Source organism: Haemaphysalis longicornis, unplaced genomic scaffold (assembly GCF_048455015.1).
Source record: "Haemaphysalis longicornis isolate Haplotype H1 unplaced genomic scaffold, Haemaphysalis longicornis Haplotype H1 scaffold_1, whole genome shotgun sequence".
Lineage (NCBI taxonomy): Eukaryota > Metazoa > Arthropoda > Arachnida > Ixodida > Ixodidae > Haemaphysalis > Haemaphysalis longicornis.
The window spans coordinates 476,035,062-476,055,890 of record NW_027526203.1 but is presented as its reverse complement, the minus strand read 5'-3'; the positions used below and the strand labels follow the sequence as shown (position 1 = coordinate 476,055,890).

Here is a 20,829-nt window from a genome sequence, read left to right as displayed (position 1 = left end):
GCGGTGAGTTAGGCGCCCTGAGGGGGACAACAATGTAGCCTCCACAGTGCTGCAGCTAGCTTATGGTATGAACTATAGTTCCTTTCTGGTGCGGATAAAAGGCAACATGCAACACGATAATGAATACTGAAAGGCTTCGACAAACCTGCGTAGACAAAAACAACGGGTCTCTCGCGCCTCTTTTCTAGCTTATTAATTGTTGAGGCAAGCCCTCGTGTTTTACTTTTTTTTTTTTTTTCATTTTATTAGATGCAGGCGCTTGCTATCAGTCCTCGTGCGCATTTCCACGCTAGCTGGAAATGCGCACGAGAAATGCGCATGGGGCATTTTTGTATGCGATTCGTGCGCGTCGGCGTTGCGCGTGCAATTTTTTCACGCCCGCGTCGACGATTCCACGCATGCGACAGGTTCTGCATCGCTCAGAAAATGACGCGCATCGCGCACGGCAGTGGGAGGAGCCTGGCGACTTGCGCCAATGGAGATGCGCGCGCCTCATGGCGGCGGTTTTGAAGCGCTCGAGACAACCCGGTCACAGCTGGCTGGCTCCGCCGGAGGTGTTTAGGCTTACCATCTCGGCAGGTATTGCATGGACGATTTCACTAGTGACACGGATGATGTTTTATAGTACCGATTTTGCCCACATTATAAGCTCATTTACCGCACAAGGAAATTCGTGTGTACCTTGAGCGGTATTTTAGAGAGCGCTTAAAAGTGGTGACTCGGGCTCCCCACCACTTCGCTGCCGAAGCCACCGCCATGTTGCCGCGCCGCGCGCAGCGTGCGGGTGGTTACGCGGCAGAGTCAGCGCGCCTGTAGCGTGCGCGGCGCGTTTTCGCGAGCAGAAAACGCTCCATGAGATTCATGCTTCAGAGAGACTGGCCTTTTTCACGGCCCGCTTCACTTGCGACGGTTCACTCCGCGAACCCAACAAGCGAAGCGGGAGCTTGCAGCCGAGTGCGTCACGCATGCCGCGAAACGGCCCTCCCGCTGGCTCTCGGAGCAGAGGGCTGGCAATAAACGCCACCTAAAACTACCTATTGTTTATAGCAGCAACCATTGGAAACTACAGCAAGAAGGAAAGTTTTTAGCCGCGGTGCGCCAGCGCTGCAAGGACTTGCTAGACGAAAACACTGTATCGGCGGTACAGTGACGGCGCTAACACAACTCACCACGGCAAACACGAAGACGAGCGCAAGGGAGTTCAAGTTATCAAGCCGAATTAGTTATACATGTCTAGAGACCACTGTGAAGTAGCGCTTGTAACAGGCTGCACGCGATTTGCGCGACACAAATTTTGGCGCACTTGCTTGCAAAATCGTTTTTTTATCAGGATGGCGCAGGATACCTCATTTTGCGCAAATTGGCGCATTTGGCGCAGGAGTGGGAGCACTGCTTCTTGCAAAAACGTGCAGTGCACGCCGCAGGCGTGGCGACGCCGGTGCGGATACAGCTGGCGTGGTGTTTGCGGCGCGGTAAGAGGCGGCAACATGGCGTCGGTACTGGCCGTGAAGTGCGCAGGCAGCTCCAGCGAACCACTTCTAACCGCTCGCTGAAATGCCGCACGAGGCGTGAGCGAAGATGCTCATGCAAGAAAAGAGCTGATGATCTGTGCGAAAAGTGGAATATAAATTGCCATCCACGCTGCTTGTGAAAGCGCCCATTTAAAATACCGCGGTGGTAAGCCTAAACATCTCTGGCGCGGCCAGCCGGCTCGGAGCGCTTCGAATCTCCCGCCATGTACACGTCTCCACATTGGTGCAAGTCGTCAGGCTCCGCCCACTGCCACGCAAGGAAGCCACCGCGAGCGCGGAATCATTGACATGAGCATGAAAAAAATGCACACGCAACGCCGATATGCACGAATTGTGTGCGAAAACCCCTATTTTGTTCACAACTTCTTGGACCATGATCAAGCAGTCCTCCATGATTGAAGTCTGCGCTTGATCAATTACATTCTCATCTCCGCTTGTTGGGAGTCTGCCTGAACGTGGTTCGCTATCACTTATGTGGGGCCATCTTTGAAGTGGCTGTACCATTCCTCCAACTGTGAGTTGCACATGACATTGTCCCCGAAAACCCGTGGAACCTTGCGAATAGTTTGTACTTGGGTTTGCCAGGCATTTGGCAAAATTTGATGCAATCGCTGCTCGTGTTATTCTGTAATTTTACAACTTATTGGAATCCGACGAGTGCTCCCTACACATCTTCACACACAGGCCAATTACCAGGAACTAACGCTTTCTGACAGCAGAAAAAAGTGCGCGCATGCGCATGCATGGCCCCCCTTCCACATCTCCCCCAAAGGGCACTGGCACGCACTGTGTTGGTTTGCGCAGGAGAGAAGGTTCGGTACTTTGTGGAGGTTCCACACACACCTTGTGCAGGGTGCAATATTAATAGGGTCCCCTAGGAGTGTACTGTTCTGCTGTTAAATGCTGGACATCACAATACCAAGGTCGCTTTAAAGTATCAGTATAAAGCCGCACTGCTGCTCTTTCTGACTCTCTAGGAAGGCCAGCAGGCCGTGCGAGAAATTCACACGTCGGTCCGCACACGTGTGGTGTCGCCAGCGGTGGAGGCCCACCGTGTGGCCATGTGCATGGGCCCGCTTCCCAGAAGTGGCAATGCTGGGAAATGAGGTGCAAGATGCAGCTGTGGCCGAAGCACGCTCTGCACAGCACAGTGCAAACGCACAGGCCTCCCCGGTGGCCCAAGCCAGACTAGAACAGCAGTCGCCATTGCTGGCTAAAGATCACAGGCACTTACCTAGTCTTCTTCGCTGGTGGCTCTCCATCCTTAGTAGCCGCATCTGCACAAAACCACGAACCGATAAGGACTCTGGTCCAAACAAGTGTGGACGTGTGCGGAGGTTGTGCATGGTTTTCAAATAGTTTTAAGAGCACATTTAAAAGATTTGGAAGGTGTGCCAAGAGTGTTGCGTTCGCCAAATTAAATTTTTCATTGTAACCCTTTACTGCATCTCTAACACTATATTATTAAAAAGTGCATTTACTTACCTTCATGCTGATATGCCTAATAAATGTTCGAATCAAGCAGTTTTTGCGCAAGAAACTGCACTAGAACCCACAAAAAAAAAAAAAACCTAACCTAAACCATGAAAATTATAAATGAAACTAAAGATGCAAAAAAAAAATGGCTGACAGTTACTATACTCCTTAATAAGAAACTTGTGTGCACCGCGAACTGCAGTCTTCTCGGTCCCGGCGCATAGCTGCTGTGTCTCAGGAAGTAATCACGTAATCAGCGAACGCACAGCGGCATGCGCTACTTTACCATTATCTTGCAGCGTGTCGCCACCGCCGAGCATGTTGTATATCGTGTTTGAACCTCACATGCAAATGTCACGTGGTTCGGATGCACCACACAATGAGGAGAGCGTGGAAGGACCGATGTGCGTGCTTCACGCAGCGTGCACAGGGCTTATGCGGCGCGGCATCGGCATACTGCCCACCCGCTCCCACTTTCGCCCCGCTTTCCTCCTCCGTTTTCATTCTGTCCCCAGTGTTCCCTTAGTTCACTCTGTTACAAAGCCGGCGACAACGGCAAACCACAGTGCACTAAAAAAAAGCATTTTTCCCAAGGTATGAACCTTGAGTAGCTTGGAAATTTCAGACAACACTTTCAAACCTTCCCCGTGAGCTCCCATGGATTTGAGCCACATATGTACCCCTGCTCATCTTGCAGGATTCTGGGCGTCATCCCCAAATAACTGTCGGGCCTGACGGAATGGAGACTGGAGCTGAATGAAGGGTCTGCAAGCAGCCCCACTGACAGCTGGCTTCACTGTCCCTTGTACACTTCACTGGATTTGTGTTTAAATATCTGCCATTTGAACGTTGTCGTTTAAACGCATGTACGTCATTGATTCTCCCGTCAGCATCCCGAAGCAAAGATCCTGCTACTGGACAGCATTTTTCTCGCACTTCCAACGAAGAGAAGCATCGCCTACTCTGCCTCAGCGGGTTGCGGCGGCACCTTTAATTCGTGCTTCCTGCAGCACACTTGCACGCTATCGTGTTCGTCTGTATTTACCTGTTTTACTCTATTACCACGCTTCTCATTAAGGTGTGGTAACACTAGGCCAACAAGATGCCGCAGATCGCATTGTCACACTACGCCGACAGGGACACAAACACATCAGCCAACCAAAGATGCCGACAAAACCGATAGGCCAACCGGTTGGCTGACAGGTCGCTGAGAATCAATTGAGAAGCGAAAACGGCGGCCCAACAACAATCATGCCGTGATGAATGTGACTCAGTATTGTTCGTTTCTAGAGTGTAATAAACTCAGTAAGGTCCATGAATCCCATACAACTGAACAATAGCACGAGTGCGATCCATATTCTGGCTTATGTTTCGGCCATGCGCTTCAGCGGCTTCGCTTTCCTGGAGTTGCAAACTGCATATGCATGTGCAACTGGCATGCCTGTATAAAATATAGGGTCAGTTAGTGCAAAAGAAGAGTTATGAAAGGTAATTTAGGTCAACATCATCATCAACAACCACGGCCTACTTAGGTCCACTGCAGGACGAAGGCCTCTCCCATTGACCTCCACCCGCTTCTGCCCCGCATTGCCCACGTCCATTCTTTGCCTCCGAATTTTCTTACTTCGCCTCTCCATCGAGTTAATGGCCCTCCACTTCTTCCAGTCCCGCCTCTCGGTGTCCACTCTGCTGCCCTCGTGGTCCAGCTGTGGTCAGCTCATCCTACTGCATGGCCAGCCCGAGTCCATTTCTTTTTCTAAATAATCTCTTGTACCCGAGTTTGCTCCCGAATCCAGGTTGCTCGTTTTCTGTCCCTAAGCAATACTCCTACCATTATTCGCTTCACGGCACATTGGTCGGATCCAAGTTTGCTTTCTGTTGTTTAGTAAGGCGCCAAGTTTCCACTCTGTATGTCATCACCGGCAGGATGCATTGATTGAATACCTTTCTTGCTAGGGACAGAGGTCGCTTACTTTTCATAGGTTGCGAGAGCTTGCCGAGCGCACGCCAACCCATTCCTATTCTGCGCCGAATTTCTTTCTCGTAGTCGGGGTCAGCATTGGCTATATGGCCAAGGTAGTTATATTCTTCTACTTGTTGCAGTGTTACGTCACCTATGCTGAAAAGGATGCATTCAGCATGTTTATTTATCATTAATTTAGATTTATTCATATTTATTTTAAGCCCCCTGGCAAAACTCTCTGGGTGTAGTTCTCCAATCATTTTTTTGGAGTTGACCTGCAGATTCACTGAGCAAGACTATATCGTCTGCAAACCTCAAATGGCTCAAGTATTCCCCGTTCATCCGTAAACCTAAGTTTTCCCAGTCCAGCTTCCTGAATACTCCCTCCAGACATGCTGTGAACAATTTTGGCGAGATGGTATTTGCTTGTCGCACCCCCTTTCAGATTGGGACTTTGTCACTTCGCTTGTGAAGGGTAATTCTGTCTGTGCATGGCAGCAACGCATGGGCGATGTGCTCAAACAACTTCCTTCTGTTTCAACAGGTGATTCTCACCTGCGCTTCCTTCCATGGGAATGCATGGAGCATGCGCCTGGGCGACCCGGCTGCTGCGGTTGATTCTGCCAAATTGGAACTACACCCGTTTATCACCGACAACCTTGACATCAGGAACCAAGGTGGAACAATGCCTTGGCAAGACCGTATAAAGCAAGCACCCTCGCCGGCAACATTCAGTGGGCACGGCGGCAACGCATGGGCGATGTGCTCAAAAAACTTCCTTCTGTTTCAACAGGTTAGTTCATACTCGTCTTACAAGAGCGACAATCGCTTCCTCGTAGTGCTGCCGTGCCCACGGGTGGTATTTTCTGCTTTTGCATCACTGTGTTTGCTGTTGTCGGGTGACGTTGAGACGAACCCTGGACCCGATATAAAAGTACTTGTACAAGGGTTGTGTGATCGCCAAAAGGCAATTCAGGCCAACCTAAGCGGCCTTAGCGACAGACTTAAGGCCCTCGAAGACATTGTACAGCTTTGTAGGGACCAAGAGGCAAGTCTAGCTGAACTAGAAGACACAACCGAGAGGTTAAATTTAGCTTTGGAAAAGCAACAGGAAAAACGTGTTGCTTTAGAGGACAGAATGCGGCGAAACAATTTCATGGTGTTTGGTATACCGGAGACTGAAAATGAAACTTCAGAAGAACTTGAAAACAAGGTAGTTGTAGATCTATTGAAGAAAAAGCTCAGTGTTAATTTAAAAACGATAGAGTGGATGCACAGAGTCGGAAAGCCACATCACAACAAATCCGCAGAAGAACCCTTCAGGCCTCGGCCAGTAAGACTGAAGCTTTATGATTATAAGGAAAAAGAAAACATTTTCAATAGCTGCGGAAAATTAAAAGGAAGTGGTATTTCCGTTGGCGACGACTATTCAAAAGAGACACTGAATAAGCGCAAGCTGCTCTGGAAGTCTGCGTTGAAAGAAAAAGAAGAAGGCTCACGCGTGCGCTTGAACCAAGACAGGCTTACTGTAGATAACAACGTCCACGTGTGGGATTATTCTAAAAATAGCCGTGTCAGGCTACGGCAACTGCCGAAAACCAAAGATGCGCCACCAAAGACTACACCAAGAGATAGTGGCCAGTGAAATACCGTCATCCAGGAAACAGACTTTCGACTCATAAACCTTAATGCTCAAAGTCTCGCGAATAAAGGCGGTGATATAGAACATGTGCTAGCCAGTTATCACCCTCACGTGGTTATTGTTACTGAAACATGGCTGCGACCAGAAATACAAGATTGCGAGTTATTGCCTCCAGGTTTTAAGATAATACGTAATGATAGAGAAACTAGAGGAGGAGTTGCAATCATAATAAAGAAAAATATTGAATTCGTAAACATGAACGGTATCCCTAATCACGAGAGCACTTGGTGCCAAGTAAAATTAGGAACCAATTTAGTCATAATAGGAGCAATCTATAGATCCCTAACGCATCGATCGAATACTTAGAGGCGATTCAACACTATACAGAACAACAGAAGACGCGAAACCAGCGGTTAATAATTGCCGGTGATTTTAACTTGCCTGGGGTTGATTGGAATTCACTTACCATAGAGTCACGGAAACGAGCTGACTGCGAAGTGCTGCTTGACATTGCTTTCGCTAACGATTTAACACAATTGGTACAGGAAAGCACTCGAAAAACGGGAACAGCGCAGTCTATATTGGACCTAGTATTGCTTGATGGACAGTTTGAAGATTATCAGGTAACAGTACAAGATAGCATGTCGGACCATCAACTTGTATTTGTACAAATTAAAACCGACATTCCTACATCAAATGTTAAAGAATGCACTGCGCATGTCCCCAATTTTGCTAAAGCTGACGACACGAGCATCATTGACAACTTGTCGTTTCATCTAGACAGTCTGAGTCCTGATGATGACGTCAATTCTTTGTGGACAAGATTCAAAACCATTATCTTGCACTGCGTAAATTCATTCGTACCATTAAGAAAAAAGAGAAAAAGTAGGCGTAATCCCTGGATAACGAGAGAGATTGTTCGTCTGAAGCGAAAAATAGAAAGGCAAAGGAAAGTCAAAATCGTGAAAGATATCTAACTCATCTGCACAGTTACGTACAAGGCTTAGGCAAGAAAAACAGAAACATTACGAGGAAACACTTACAAACTTCATGATGTCTTCCCCACAAAGTTTTGGCGTCACTTGTCACAAACCCCTCAAAACCAATACAGCATTGTTGTTGACGACGAAATCATAACCAACTGTTCGAAAATTGCGTCTTACCATAATAAGTTCTTCCAGTCTGTCTTTTCAAATGATTCCAAATGTAGTGCTTCAACTACAGCAACATCATTCTCCCATACGTCTGACACGCCAGAAGTACGAATTAGCTATGAAGGAATACTATCGCTCCTGCTAAACATTAAAGAACATAAATCTGTGGGTCCGGATGGAATTCCAAATGCTTTCTTGCGTAGATACGCTGAATGGGTTGCCCGATACTTGGAAATAATCTTTAATGCCTCCTTGCAACAAAAACGGGTCCCAGACGACTGGCTTGTAGCAAAAGTGGTCCCGGTACACAAAACCGGAGACAAACAGAATATCGAAAATTACTGGCCAATCTCTTTAAACTGCGTCTGCTGCAAACTCCTCGATAATGTTATATCCAAAGCAATATATCAGTATCTAGAAAATACAAAATTACTACATCCTAACCAACACGGCTTCCGACAAAAGCTATCAACCGTAATGCAGCTTCTTGAGACCATCCAAGACTTTTCAAAAGCAATAGATAACGAAAAACAGGTTGATGCAATATGCTTGATTTCGCAAAAGCCTTTGATAGGGTTCCTCATAACGAATTAAGAAATTGAAGCAGATTGGTATAAATAACAATGTAGTAGAACGGGTCAGGTCATACCTGACATGTAGGACGCAGTATGTGGACATCTACAAGTCCGATCGTTTACTCGTAACTTCTGGAGTCCCTCAAGGGTCTGTCCTCGGACCGGTGTTATTTCTCGTTTACATCAACGATATTTGTTCTGACATTAATCAAAATATTACTGTTCGACTGTTCGCCGATTATTGTTTACTTTATCGAGAAATATGCAACCATAATGATCAAAAAATGCTCAGCGACGCATTGGCGTCTATTAAAAATGGTGCGAAACTTGAAAAATGCAAATAAATAAAGAAAAAAACGGTTGTTTTGCGAGTTACAAACGAAGTAAAGCACGTCAAAAATTTCGAGTATCACCTAGGTTCCACTGCGTTAGCTACCGTTAACAAATGTAAATACTTAGGAGTAACAATATCTGAAGACCTGAACTAGACCCAACATATCACTAATATCTGCCCTACTGCTGAAAAGAAGTTATGGTTCTTACGTCGCAAATTAAAACTCGCTCCAGCCCCCGTAAAGTTAACAGCGTACTTAAACAATAGTAAGGCCTACACTGGAATACGCAAGCATCACATGGGACCCTCATCAAAAAGGATTAAGAATATCGAGCGGGTACAAAGAAGGGCGGCTAGATTTATTCTTTCAAAATATTCTCATAATGATTCTGTAACACAGATGCTGCAAGAACTAAATTTACAACCCCTCCTAGACCGCCGTCGCACAGCCAGACTTAAATTCTTGTTTTTGCTCTCCAAAAATACATTTAACTTTGATGCAGAGCAGTACCTAATTCCCCGTCAAGTGAGGAGCCTACGAAGTGAACACCCCAGAAAACATCTAGTTCCTCAATGTCGTGTGAACACATATGCATACTCTTTTTTCCCTAGAACAATAAAAGACTGGAGTGTATTACCGGGTGCTATACGTGATTCTCAAACTGCAGAACATTTTGAAAACAATGTTACAAAATATTTTCAAAGTGAATCTTCGTAAACGGTGATTGCTTTTTTTGTGTGTGCGTGCCTGTGTTTTATTGTAATTTGAATGTATTTGCTGTAACTTGTCTCATGTACGTTGTAGGATGTAATATTGTGAAGTGTATTTTGTGATGTATGTGATGTAGCATGCAAGTTGTAGAATGTAGTATAGTGAAGTATTCTTTTTGAATCGGCTATGCATTTCTTCTTTACACTTGGCATGGCGGTTGTTATGTCAGTTTTCTACCCCACCTCTGTAACGGCCCAATCGGCCAACAGTACCTGGAAATAAAAGATAAAAATATATGACGTCTAGGAGCCATAGGTAGGTCTCCTCAATATCTTGGTCCTTTAACCCTTCACAGTCCTGAACTTTTACCCACTTTCTGGCCGTTCCGGTTCGTAACCATTTGGGCAGTTTCTGACGCACGAAGAAAATCACAAACAAATGCGCAAGAAAAACTCACAGGATGTTATTTTTTCTCTTGCATTCTGCTTGCAACTTCTTTACCGATATTTGTGCAGCGTATGAAACCGGTCGAAGCATTCTCCTGGGTGCAGGCCAGGGTTGTTACAGCAGGTTTTGCAGGAAATTAGTTTTTGTTTCTCCATCGCTACAGACTGCACAGTCCTTGCTGCTAGTGCCTGGGAGCTTGTCGATAAAATGGCTCGTCCCAAATAACCTTTCCTCCCACTCCGCACGCGCAGACGGGCCCCGCTTTCTGGCGTCAGCCTTAGGATCACCCACCAGCTGTTGGATGAGGTTGCGGCAGTACTGCAGGTTTTGCTGCTCTTTCTCTGCACGAATCTGCAGGTGTGTGCACCTCCAGATAAAACTATTGATGACGAAAACCCCTAGATGCCAAGAAAAAAGTCTTCCGTCACCTATTCATTGTCTTTCAACAGAATGCGAAGCTCACGGAGTAATGATCCGCCTTGTGCTGTTTCCACCGTCGCCGTAGTCTTAACCACTCGCTTGTGTCGAATCACTGTTATCACTCACTGATGGAGGCATACAATTCTCTTCCTCACCGAAGTAATCATAGTCTTCACTAAGTGCACTGCCGTAGAATGCACGTAACAAGAAAGTGGCCATGCTCCTCAGCGAACAGCGCGCACGTCAAAACACTCGAATCCAGAAGGCCTGTGCTAAACATTGTCTGTGCTGAACACTGTGCCGCACGCTCGTGCAAAAAGAAGGAAACTTCTGCAAACTAAGCTCACTTACCCCTCGCATGGTTGTTGGCGTAGTGTGACAAGAAAACATTTGCACAGAAAACATTTTCTGATCACATACAACGCCAGCACATTTACAGTAGGCGCCTGAAGGTAGTAAGACTTCGAAAAAATGTTTTTCTCACAATGGTTTTTTTTTTTTCTTTTTTTTGCGATTTTCAACTGTCACGCTCTCTTGGCCACGATTACTACATGTCCACGAGCCACAATTCATGATAGAATTGGCTTCGATAGGCCTTTCAAGCTACACGATTCAAAATATCTACAAATTCCTTTTAGCTTAATGCCACTTTGTGAACAGAAGGGCTGGGCTCACCCTTAGCCTCGGGCTGGACTGGGGGTGTCTGGACCATCTTGTCCACATCGGCCCGCTTCTTAAGCTCCGGGGGCCGTTCCCAGACAGAGGTGCGAGTACTGGGGTTGAAGAAAAACACGCGTCCATCTCCAGTCCACACCACACACCACGGAGTGCCCGGCACGGGTGTACTGGACACAGGCTTGGTTTTGTCCTGGGGCTTGGCTGGCGTCCGCTTCACGGGAGCCTGGCCACCCTCAGTTGCCTGTGGCACACGCGAGGGCAGAGGGGCAACAATGGGTAGCGTGTGAGGCCACAGGGGGTCACTTCAATCAGCCATGTAGGCAAGGAGGAAAGTTGGACTAGCTGGTTACTTTTCATCATAAAAACAACACACAAACTGAACAGGATGACAAAATTAAAAAAGACAGACGCTAAAAAAGACTGGCAACAGGTTTCTTATTAAACACTTCACGAGTTTATACAGTCAAACCCAAATATAACAAACTCAGATAGAGCGAATTATGCTTTATAGCCAACACTCAAAGTTCTTTTGCCATTACCGTATTTACTAGAATCTAGGCCGGCCTCGATCCTAGGCCAACCCTCGAAATTCGGAAGGTCAGAAAAAAAAAAAAGCCAACCTCGAATATAAGCTGAATGAAAAAGGGCACTGGACTAGGACTAGAAGATGCACTTCATTACACTTGCAGCGCTTGTTGTAGCATGTTGAATGCTCACTCTTCGTCGTCGTCGTCATCATGATCGCTGTCCTCTTCCCTGTCCTCAGTTCCGTCCAGCGCATTCGATTCTGCACTTATGGAAGGCTCGCACAATTAGCTCAGCCACAATTTCGTCACATGCCGTAGCGACCTAGTCAGCCATTTTGGCTGAGTGAAGCGTGCTTGACGCAACCAGTTGGTGTAAGTTTGTGGCCTTGCAGCGACAGCCAGTCGTCGCAATGCTTGCGCTTCCTGTCCTTAAATGGCTTGTAACTGGCTCATCATACCACCCGGTATTTCCACAATGTCCATACCGCCCTCCGAAAGCACGAACTTAAAGGGGCCCTAAACAGAGTTCCCAAGGTTGCGATTTTACATGCTCAATCGCTGCAGTACTATCCAAGGAATGTCCTGCCACAAACATGGATTAAAAGCATTGAATAGTCATTAGCCGAGTTATCGTTCATTAAAAAGGGCCAGCAATAAGGCCTGGAGCTTTTACCCTCTCACTGCGCCTCCAAAGCCCTGTGGAACCTGTGACGTCACCGACCAGGCACACCAAGAGAAACAGGGCCAAGAATTGAACCCGTGTCCTCGTGCTCAAGCAGCCCAACGAGAATAGAAGCAGGGGTGAGACAGCTGAATCAGATTTGGGAGCAGTTTTTGGAGCAGCGAAATCTCGATTTTGGAGCAGAAGAATCTTGATTTGGAGCAGAACAACGACATTTATTATGTCCCCTTAGGAGCCTAAAAAATCAAATTTTTGGCAACTCATGGGGGAAAAGAGCACTTTTTAATCTGTTTTAACACTGAAACAGCCTTTCAATAAAGTTTTTTTCTGCCGGAGTATAACAGGGTACGAACTGCACTACATTTTAGAAACCATTTTTAAATGCTTAGGCTCAATGTTTAGATAGCATGGAGTGCCGTTGAGAATATCGAATTGAAAAACTAAGATTGTAAGGCATTTTCATTGCCATGTAAATGCCGAAATTATTATTTTTGTATTCCCAGACGGGGCTTTACGCACAAATGCAGAGCCACGGCAAAACTTGTGCAAAGGGAGGTGACAGTCGTACCCCACCAGCCCTCCCATTTCAATCCCCAAGGTGCACATTCACTACGATCGTAATTTGAGAAACGTTGGTATGTTTAGCCTCCACCCTCTTGCATTAAGTTTCCCTTCAGATAGATGAATCATTGTTGCTGGCGTGCAATAATAGCCCGTCCCGTTTTCGGACAATGCTTGAACATTTTGCGGCAGTGTAGCCTTCGCCACCGCTTCTGCAGCAATGTCGATCATCCCATTCCCGCCGCTCACAAGCTCGCTGTCAAAGGCAGCCATAGCTCAGCGTTTTATAACACCGCAATGAGTGAGAAATTTCAAGCACGCACAGCGCCTCACACTCAAGGCCGAAACACGGCAAATTCGCGGGCATCCCTTTGTTTTTGATGAACTCCCGCCTTTCAAGTCGCGCAACTTCCCGCAACAGATCAAACGACTAAACGTAAGCCCAGTCACCCCCATAACCAAAACCACGGTAGAAATCGGCGAAGGGCCCTCTGCCTGAACCACGAACAACTGCTTCGCCCGGCGGCCATGTATTCCAATCTCCCCCACACCAAGATGGCGGCGCCCAACGATGTCGTTACCGTTTTTTCATCAACTTGCACAAGTACCTTGCGCATCAATACAAATAAGTATTTTTTACAAGACTTTTCAATGGTTTTCGATGAGAAAACTTTCACTTTAAAAAACTCTAGAATATAACATTGCTAACCCGACATTGCTACGTTCGAAAAAACTATCTCAGGGTCAATTTTATGCGGGCTTTTTTATTGCATTATCAATCAATACAAACCTTTACAAACAGCATCACCTTGGGGGTGCTGGAAAATTATGCCATCAGTAAGCATTTTTCTGCATTGAAACTGACGGGAGCACTAAAACCCTTGGCTCTCAGACTGTTTCGGAGCAGTTTGGCGCAATTTTTGCAATTTTCAAGCTTTTGGAGCAGTCTGGCGCACGAAAACAAATTTGTATCAAAACTGCGCAATACGCGCAGATGTCTCACCCCTGATAGAAGGCATTCGAAGGCCAGATAGGGGAGTCCCAAACACAACATGCTTATTAACAACAACTAGAGGCCCGCTAGCGTTTCAAACAGGTTGGCAGAAAAGGCTTAGCACCACCACAGTTATTCAGTCGCCGCTTTACGAAGCTGCGTCGACGATGATCACCGGCGCAATCTTTCACAGCACTATCACCCCGATTCATGCGTTTATAAACTGATTTTCGGCAATTTTCAGCAATTGTCCCACTCTGACGGGCAGTGACAAGTTTTAGCTGCTGCAGTGTGTGCCATATCGTGCATACATCGCACAGTGGGCTCCCTGTTGACCATGCAGGCAGATGCTTGCCGTGGTCACACGTGTAGCGGGGTTTCCGAATGCAGAGACGCTCCGTGTTTTTCAGCGCTATTCATATCTTGTAAACAACGAGCTATATCTACAAACTCAGCTAAGCTCATGTGATGGATAGCGACGATCGACATTCGTCCGTACTAAGAAACGCCGTGCCGCCGGTGCCGAAGCGCTGCTCGCCGGAACCACGCCTGTGTTTCCCCCAGAGCAGGGAACACTGATTGGCTACAGCATTTAAAGGGGGCCACCTATTGCAGCACCGAAATGTTCAATGTGTAACCGAGGCTGCGGCAGAGCATTATGCCGCACGTCAGAGTGCAGCAGTATGGCAACGAGGATCAAGGGGTAAACAAGGAAAGAAAGGAAGATTTTTTTTGCATTTTTGTGCGGCCCCTGCTTTACACTGTGGGGACCAGGGGTCGTGCAGCGACCTAGCTCGCACTCGCGCCTCAGCCTCAAGGCTAGCTCCCCTGATCCTCCCGCAGCGGGGAAACGCACAAGGGGGAAGATGGCGGACATCCGCAATTCCAACACCACAGAGGTGCAATATTTGGTATACATTGTCGTGAAGGGGTACTCGCAATTGCACAATTGGAAAGGCGACCTTCGGAAGACTATTTCATCATCATCATCACCACCACCAGCCTATCTACGCCCACTGCAGGGAGAAGGCCTCTACCATTACTCTCCAATTACCCCGGTCCTGTGCTGACTGCGACCAATTTATCCCCGCAAACTTCTTGATCTCATCTGCACCCCCCCCTTTTTAGGGCCCCTTTAACGGCATCTGTCAAGTGGCCGCGGTTGGAGTCGAGAACCTAGAGTGACTCCTTAGAACCGATACGGCGCTGCCAAACAGTCCCAGTCTTCGACAAGGGCACCACTCGTTCACCCATTCTCGCAGGCTTCAATGAAGACGTTTTTAGGAAAACTTCCGCTTAACAATAATGTACGGAGGCAGCTTCCACCCATCGGCCGTGCAACACAACGTCATGGTGGTGCGCTGCTTATCATAGCCTGCAGTTTGGACTCACTTTTTCGCTCCCTTCTCATTCACTATGCAGGCCACAAGCATGTCAAAAATACTTTGGTGTCTCATCGGCGTTACCGATCTGGCCAAGTCTATACTCCTTTTCCAGCCGCTTCTTTATGACAAAGCACTGGAATGCGACTAGCTTCTCCTCGAAGTCAGGAAGTAGCTTTTGGCATACGTATGTTTGCCGTCGCAGGCTGAACCTGAACTGCTTCATAAAACGAGTGACCCAGCCCCTGCTGGCCTTGAAGTGAGTCCGCGCAGCGCCTCGAATGTTTGCTATCTCCCTTGCCTTCACCTGCATTATCTCCGTTGTCACAGGCACTCCACCCTCTCTTTGCTGCCGGATAAAGTTGGCGACTACCTCCTTGACCTTGCGGCATGTGTTTTCCTGGGTCTTGTCAAAGCTGTTTGCTTGGCAGCATAGTTGAGACGTTTGTTCCGCTGCTTTCGCCATCGGCACACGTTCTTCTCATCTACGCCGAAGTTGTGCGGTGCTTGGAGGTTTGAAATTCTCTCGGCCTCCAAGACTACCTTCCACTTAAAAGCCGCGGTGTAGTGGCCCTGCTTGGTGAGAGTCCTCATGCCATGAACCCGGGCGCTTCTTGAGGTCATGCGGCGACGTAAGCAAGCAAGCACGGAACGCCAACAGCTGGGCTTACAACATTCGACAAGCAAAATGGGGCCTGCAGACCTGCAAGCTGCAAGCCTGTGGCCGCGAAATGGTGTTGAGTGTCCAGTGGTGACAGGAAAGCTGCATCCTCAAAACTAAGCCAACCCCCGACTTTCATAAAACTATCGGCCTAGATTCAAGTAAATACAGTATACATGTAAAATGCATTCTTTATAACGAACTAAACACTGGAGACATTGAACTCCGAGCACATGCGATCGGTCACCAAACGGCCGCCAAGGCGCTTCTGCGCTGGCTGCGCCCAGCCTCCGGGCTGTCGCACTGCACGCCCATGCTTCCTTGAAGCGCAGCAGTGGGAGCAATCCGCTGGTGAATGACGAATTGAAGAGTGTTATGCCGCCTGCACTTGAAATGATCAGTCATGCCTGGCAAGACGTCACTCGAGACGCACTTTGCAACAACTGCTTCCACCGGGCTTGTGCCAAGATGGCACGGAAGTTGCGAGTGCACAGGTGCAGCAGACAAAATTACATTTGGAGCCATTTTCGGAGCAAGAAAATCTCGGATTTGGAGCAGAAAAATCCAAATTTGGCGCAGGTTACGGCAACAATATACCTCTATTTTGGAGCACCAAATCCCAGATTTTGGGATCACATCACCCTTGCACACACAGCACACAGTATTCTCCAGCAGTCTCTTGATAGCCGACAAGTCAATTATGGTGTAAGTCGGCGCCGATGCACACGGCTCAGTGTATCACTACAGTAACACCTCGTTACACAAGAGACACTATTCCAAGAGACACTTGGTTATAAGAGACATTGGAATGAAAGCGGTTTGGTTGGTTTTCCTATGTTTGCCATGTTAGCAACATTGCATACAAGAGACCCGTTTTTTGGGTCCCTTGCGTGTCTCTTCTACGGAGAGTCCGTAGCTTGCGCTCTGTGCCGGATACAGATGATAAGCCGGCTGTTATTGCCTCCGCTCGCTCCTAAAGTTGCTGGCGATCGTCAGGAGTCACAAACATCGTGTCAAGCCGTGTTCGCTGCTGCCGTCCGCTTTCATAAGAATCAACCGAACAGCTGGCGGTCGCGTTGAGCCGCTGCTTCATCTGCCGTGGGTTGATGGTCAGTTACGACATCTGCTGAAGGTTCCCGAAGGCTTGCTTGCAGTGTACCTTTTTGCGTTTTTTGCCGAATTTGTGAGCGCTGCGGAACTTTCGGTACAGTTTTGCCATGCTTCGCGTCCGACGGCTTTTCCAAAATGGCCGTGCCCAAGTTGAAATAAATGGCCGCGCCTGATGAGTAAGGCCAATGAAAAGCGCCTGTTTCACCACGTGACGAGCAGTGAACAACAGTACAGGCACATTTGAAGTTTTGTTTTGTTCATTTTTCCAGCTAACAAAGCGAAGTCTAGTGCGCCGCCTGAGTAGAAAAAAAAAGAAGAAAGAACGCGCTTTCCAATGCTACCAACATGGCGGCTCTGCGATGCATCATTCAAGGATGACACGCCGCTCAAAATCAACGTTTTAGACGACGCTTCGCATCATTTTTCAGCCAGAAACGTACTGTTATTCATTGTTTTCTAAAAGAGGTAGAAAATGACTTCGCGAACACAAATATCATTAAATTGAAAAATGGGTTTTTCGCGTTTTTTCGGCTCCAAAGACCCGTGAGCCCCCTCAGGGTGTTCTATAAAACTTTGTGCTATAAGATGAAAAAAGGAGACTATTTATGGCAATAAAGAACGATGAATTTGACAAAGTTTGTGCAGCCGACTGCTGGGTGGTGAGCAGCAGCCACCGTAGGAGCTCCCCCCCCCACCAGAAGAACTTCTCATCGCAAAATGGACGCCACCGACCAGGCCCGGACAACACACCTCTCTCCTAGTACACCATAACTCGGCCACACTGTGCGCCCACTGCCCACTGTCCAAACGTGCTCTCGAGTGCAGCAACAAGGGGGGCCCAGTGCTTGCCACCGGAGCAGAGAGGCGCACCTTGGTCGCTGCGGGCTTGTCCACCTGCATGGGCTCAGAGTTGGCGGCTGCCGCCTCAGCACTCTGGGAGTTGGCAGAATCGGCGCCAGGCTTGGCAGGCTCCACCTTCCCGTCAGACGCCCCAGGCGCACTAGCAGCTGCCAGGGCCTCTGCAGAACCAAAGGTGCCATGAGCACTGCAGCCAGGCAGCTGCCAAGCAGAGCAGGCCTAGTGCCGCCCTGGACACACACCCTTCCCAAGGCTGCACACCTCCAGCGAGCCCTGAAGGCTGCCTGCAATCAAGGACACCTAGGCACAGCAGCTGCTTAGCAGATTTTTAACCCGTTTGTTTTGTTTCCGTCCATAGTATGTGCCACATGGTCTACAAGAATCTGAAATGACTGACATGTTTGATATTATATAAATGAAGCACCTAAAAAAATTCTACGCTTGTCTTGCCCAGCAATGTACATTTAGATAAGCCTTAAAAGCAACTGCGGCTTCAAACATGTTTTGTTACCATGCCAGGCTTTCCAATGCACCTACCCAATTTTCTCCTCTGACCCCCCCCCCACTAAGCCACTCTGAACGTTTTTTTGCGGGCGTTGATTTCTCATCTGAAATATGTACACATGACTTTACGCCCCAAATGCAACTGGTTAAACCAACTTTATTTTTTTCCGCGTACGCAGCTTTCTCTGCAACTTGAAGCACACTATTTAGTATGTGCATTTGGAAGAAATACATTGTGGAGACCGCGACATATACCCCCCCCCGTGATGAAGCCTTGTGAAAAGTTTGGGGACCAGGCAAAAGAAAGCCTCTTTTGGCCTCAAGAATCGATCTGTATGGATGCTCTCCCAGCGCTTTGTCTGCCGAGAACCCTTAACTGCAATCGTGATTGCACGTGTGGTGCTCCGCTGCCCGGCGTTCCATTGGCGAGTCAAACCACCTCCATGTCTACAGTGCTGTTTTATGCATCGCTCACAAGTTACCGTCTATGAGTGGTATGTATGTCTGTGAATGTAGATCTATGAATGGCCTATGAATGGTATGCCCGGTCATGTCTGGAGTACCACAAGGAAGCATATTGGGAACATTTTTGTTCAATTTCTACATTAATGATATAGTTACTGCTACCCCGCAGGCCAAGCCTATTATTTATGCCGACGACACCACTCTTCTATTCTCTGGACCAAACTACGCTAATTTAATAACTATTGCGAATCAAACATTGCTGGCACTGGAGAAATGGTCCGACGACAATAAATTAACAGTTGATGCGTCTAAAACAAAGGCTATGTTCTTTTTCGCTAAAAATAAGCAACCACCGGACAACAGTACCCTTTCCTATAAGTCACTAAATATTCAGGTCATGAGCGACTTTAAAATTTTAGGAGTACATTTCTCTAATTCACTTAACTGGAACATTCATGTAAACCATGTCATAAATAAGCCATCTTCCGTTGTGGGCGCGTTATCAAAACTGAGATTCGTAATACCAACTGGAGTAAAAAAATACTAATCTACCACTCTCTTTTTCTGTCTCATCTAAATTATTGTCAACTTGTCTGGGGCTTGACAACCCAGACAAATAAACAAAAAATATTTATTTTGCAAAAACGAGTGTTGAGAGCAATTTTCAATATTCAAATAGACCAATCCATGGAATCCGCATTGAATACGTTAAAAACATTCAGTATTCTAACTCTACACGAAATCCATTTATTTGCGGCCTATAGAAAAGCTTCCCGTTCCCACCAGCAAAACAGTTTTCTTCAATTAGCAAACCTTATCGAGCGAAATCTACCTTATCATACACGACAACCTGACAAATGGATTGTGATGTGCCCCAGAACAAATTATGGCTCACAGATGTCGTCTTTTATTCTACCCTCATTGCTAAACTGGTTGTGTAAACATAACGTGGATAGAATGTATTCCAAGCTACAAGATAATATTAGTTTGCTGAAAAGTTGACTACAGACTCAATAACATTTTTTTTTGGTTGTGCAGTAACGCAGCTTCTTTTTGTCTTTTGCTGATTTTTTTTGTCTCGTTTACTTGTCGTCTGAAGTGCTGACCACCTTGCCTTTGCTTTGTACCTGACGGGGCCAAGGGCTAGTCAAGCTGTCTAGTACAGCTTTATTTCCTTGGCCCGCCACTTTATACGAAAATATCTGTATATATAGATGTACATAAGTGGAAATAAAGAATTCATTCATTCATGTATGTGGCAAGACTGATTGCATGTGCAATGAACGCTGCCCGTGATGTTTAAAGGAGCCATGAGGACAAAACACAAGTTCGGTTCATTCGAAAGATTGCTTCGATAGAATCATACTGATACCACTTTTAACGCACACTTCGCTCAAATAAGCTACATAATTAGGAAAAAACAAAATGGCTATGCGACCCACTAGCTTCTTTGCCGCAACAGAACCTATGATGTCATATGAGCTCAGCTGTGCGATTGGCTGAGGCCGGAAAAAGCAAACGCAAATTAGGCACGGCTTATAGGCTTTCCGAACGAACTATTTGCGCTTAAGTGTAATGCATATTCATTTTACAGCAGTAAGAATGGTGCAGTAAACAATGAAAGTTACGAAAACGCACGAAAGCATAGAAGTACCGATGCGCACTGCTGTTGGTGATGGGCGCAATATGCTTGTTTTAGCTGTACAGCACTCCGCTGCCTTGAAGTTGTTTTACACGACACTGGCCAATTGGCGTAAGGGGCGTTGTCTGACGTGACCCTGTTTGTCGAGGATACCCCATGTTTCACGAGACGATCACTTTCTACAGTAACAAAAACAAGCGAGGTGAAAATACGCTCAAAAACAAAGCAACGGTGGACAACAGTTCGTGGATGACTATAGTAGCACCATCTGGGAGGGCTGATGGAAAGCAAGGCCACAAACCCGAATGACGCAGTGAAAGTTGGCTTGAATACACGCGCTTATGACTTCATTGCTGACATTACGAAAACCCACGATTTGGCGGGAAAATCAAAATTTCAAACCTAAATTGATTAATTTCTCAGTGAATACGGCATCATTTGCTGCTGGACAAGCGCTGGGGGCACTATAAAACGTGAAATCTTTCTAATAAAACAAACTTGTATTCTGTC

The 20,829-nt window shown here is 47.0% G+C and overlaps 1 protein-coding gene across 2 annotated transcripts in view; it reads right to left on the bottom strand.

Moving 5' to 3' along the window:
* Positions 1–20,829, bottom strand: part of LOC144156288 (transcription elongation regulator 1) — a 119,519-nt gene that overhangs the window by 68,533 nt on the left and 30,157 nt on the right. For both annotated transcript variants that reach the window (XM_077688239.1, XM_077688240.1), the window contains exons 8-10: positions 17,721–17,869; positions 10,931–11,174; positions 2,767–2,809 (exon numbers count right to left, since the gene is read on the bottom strand). In XM_077688239.1, coding sequence (XP_077544365.1) covers positions 2,767–2,809; positions 10,931–11,174; positions 17,721–17,869 — 436 coding nt within the window. The remainder of the gene's footprint in view (positions 1–2,766; positions 2,810–10,930; positions 11,175–17,720; positions 17,870–20,829) is intronic.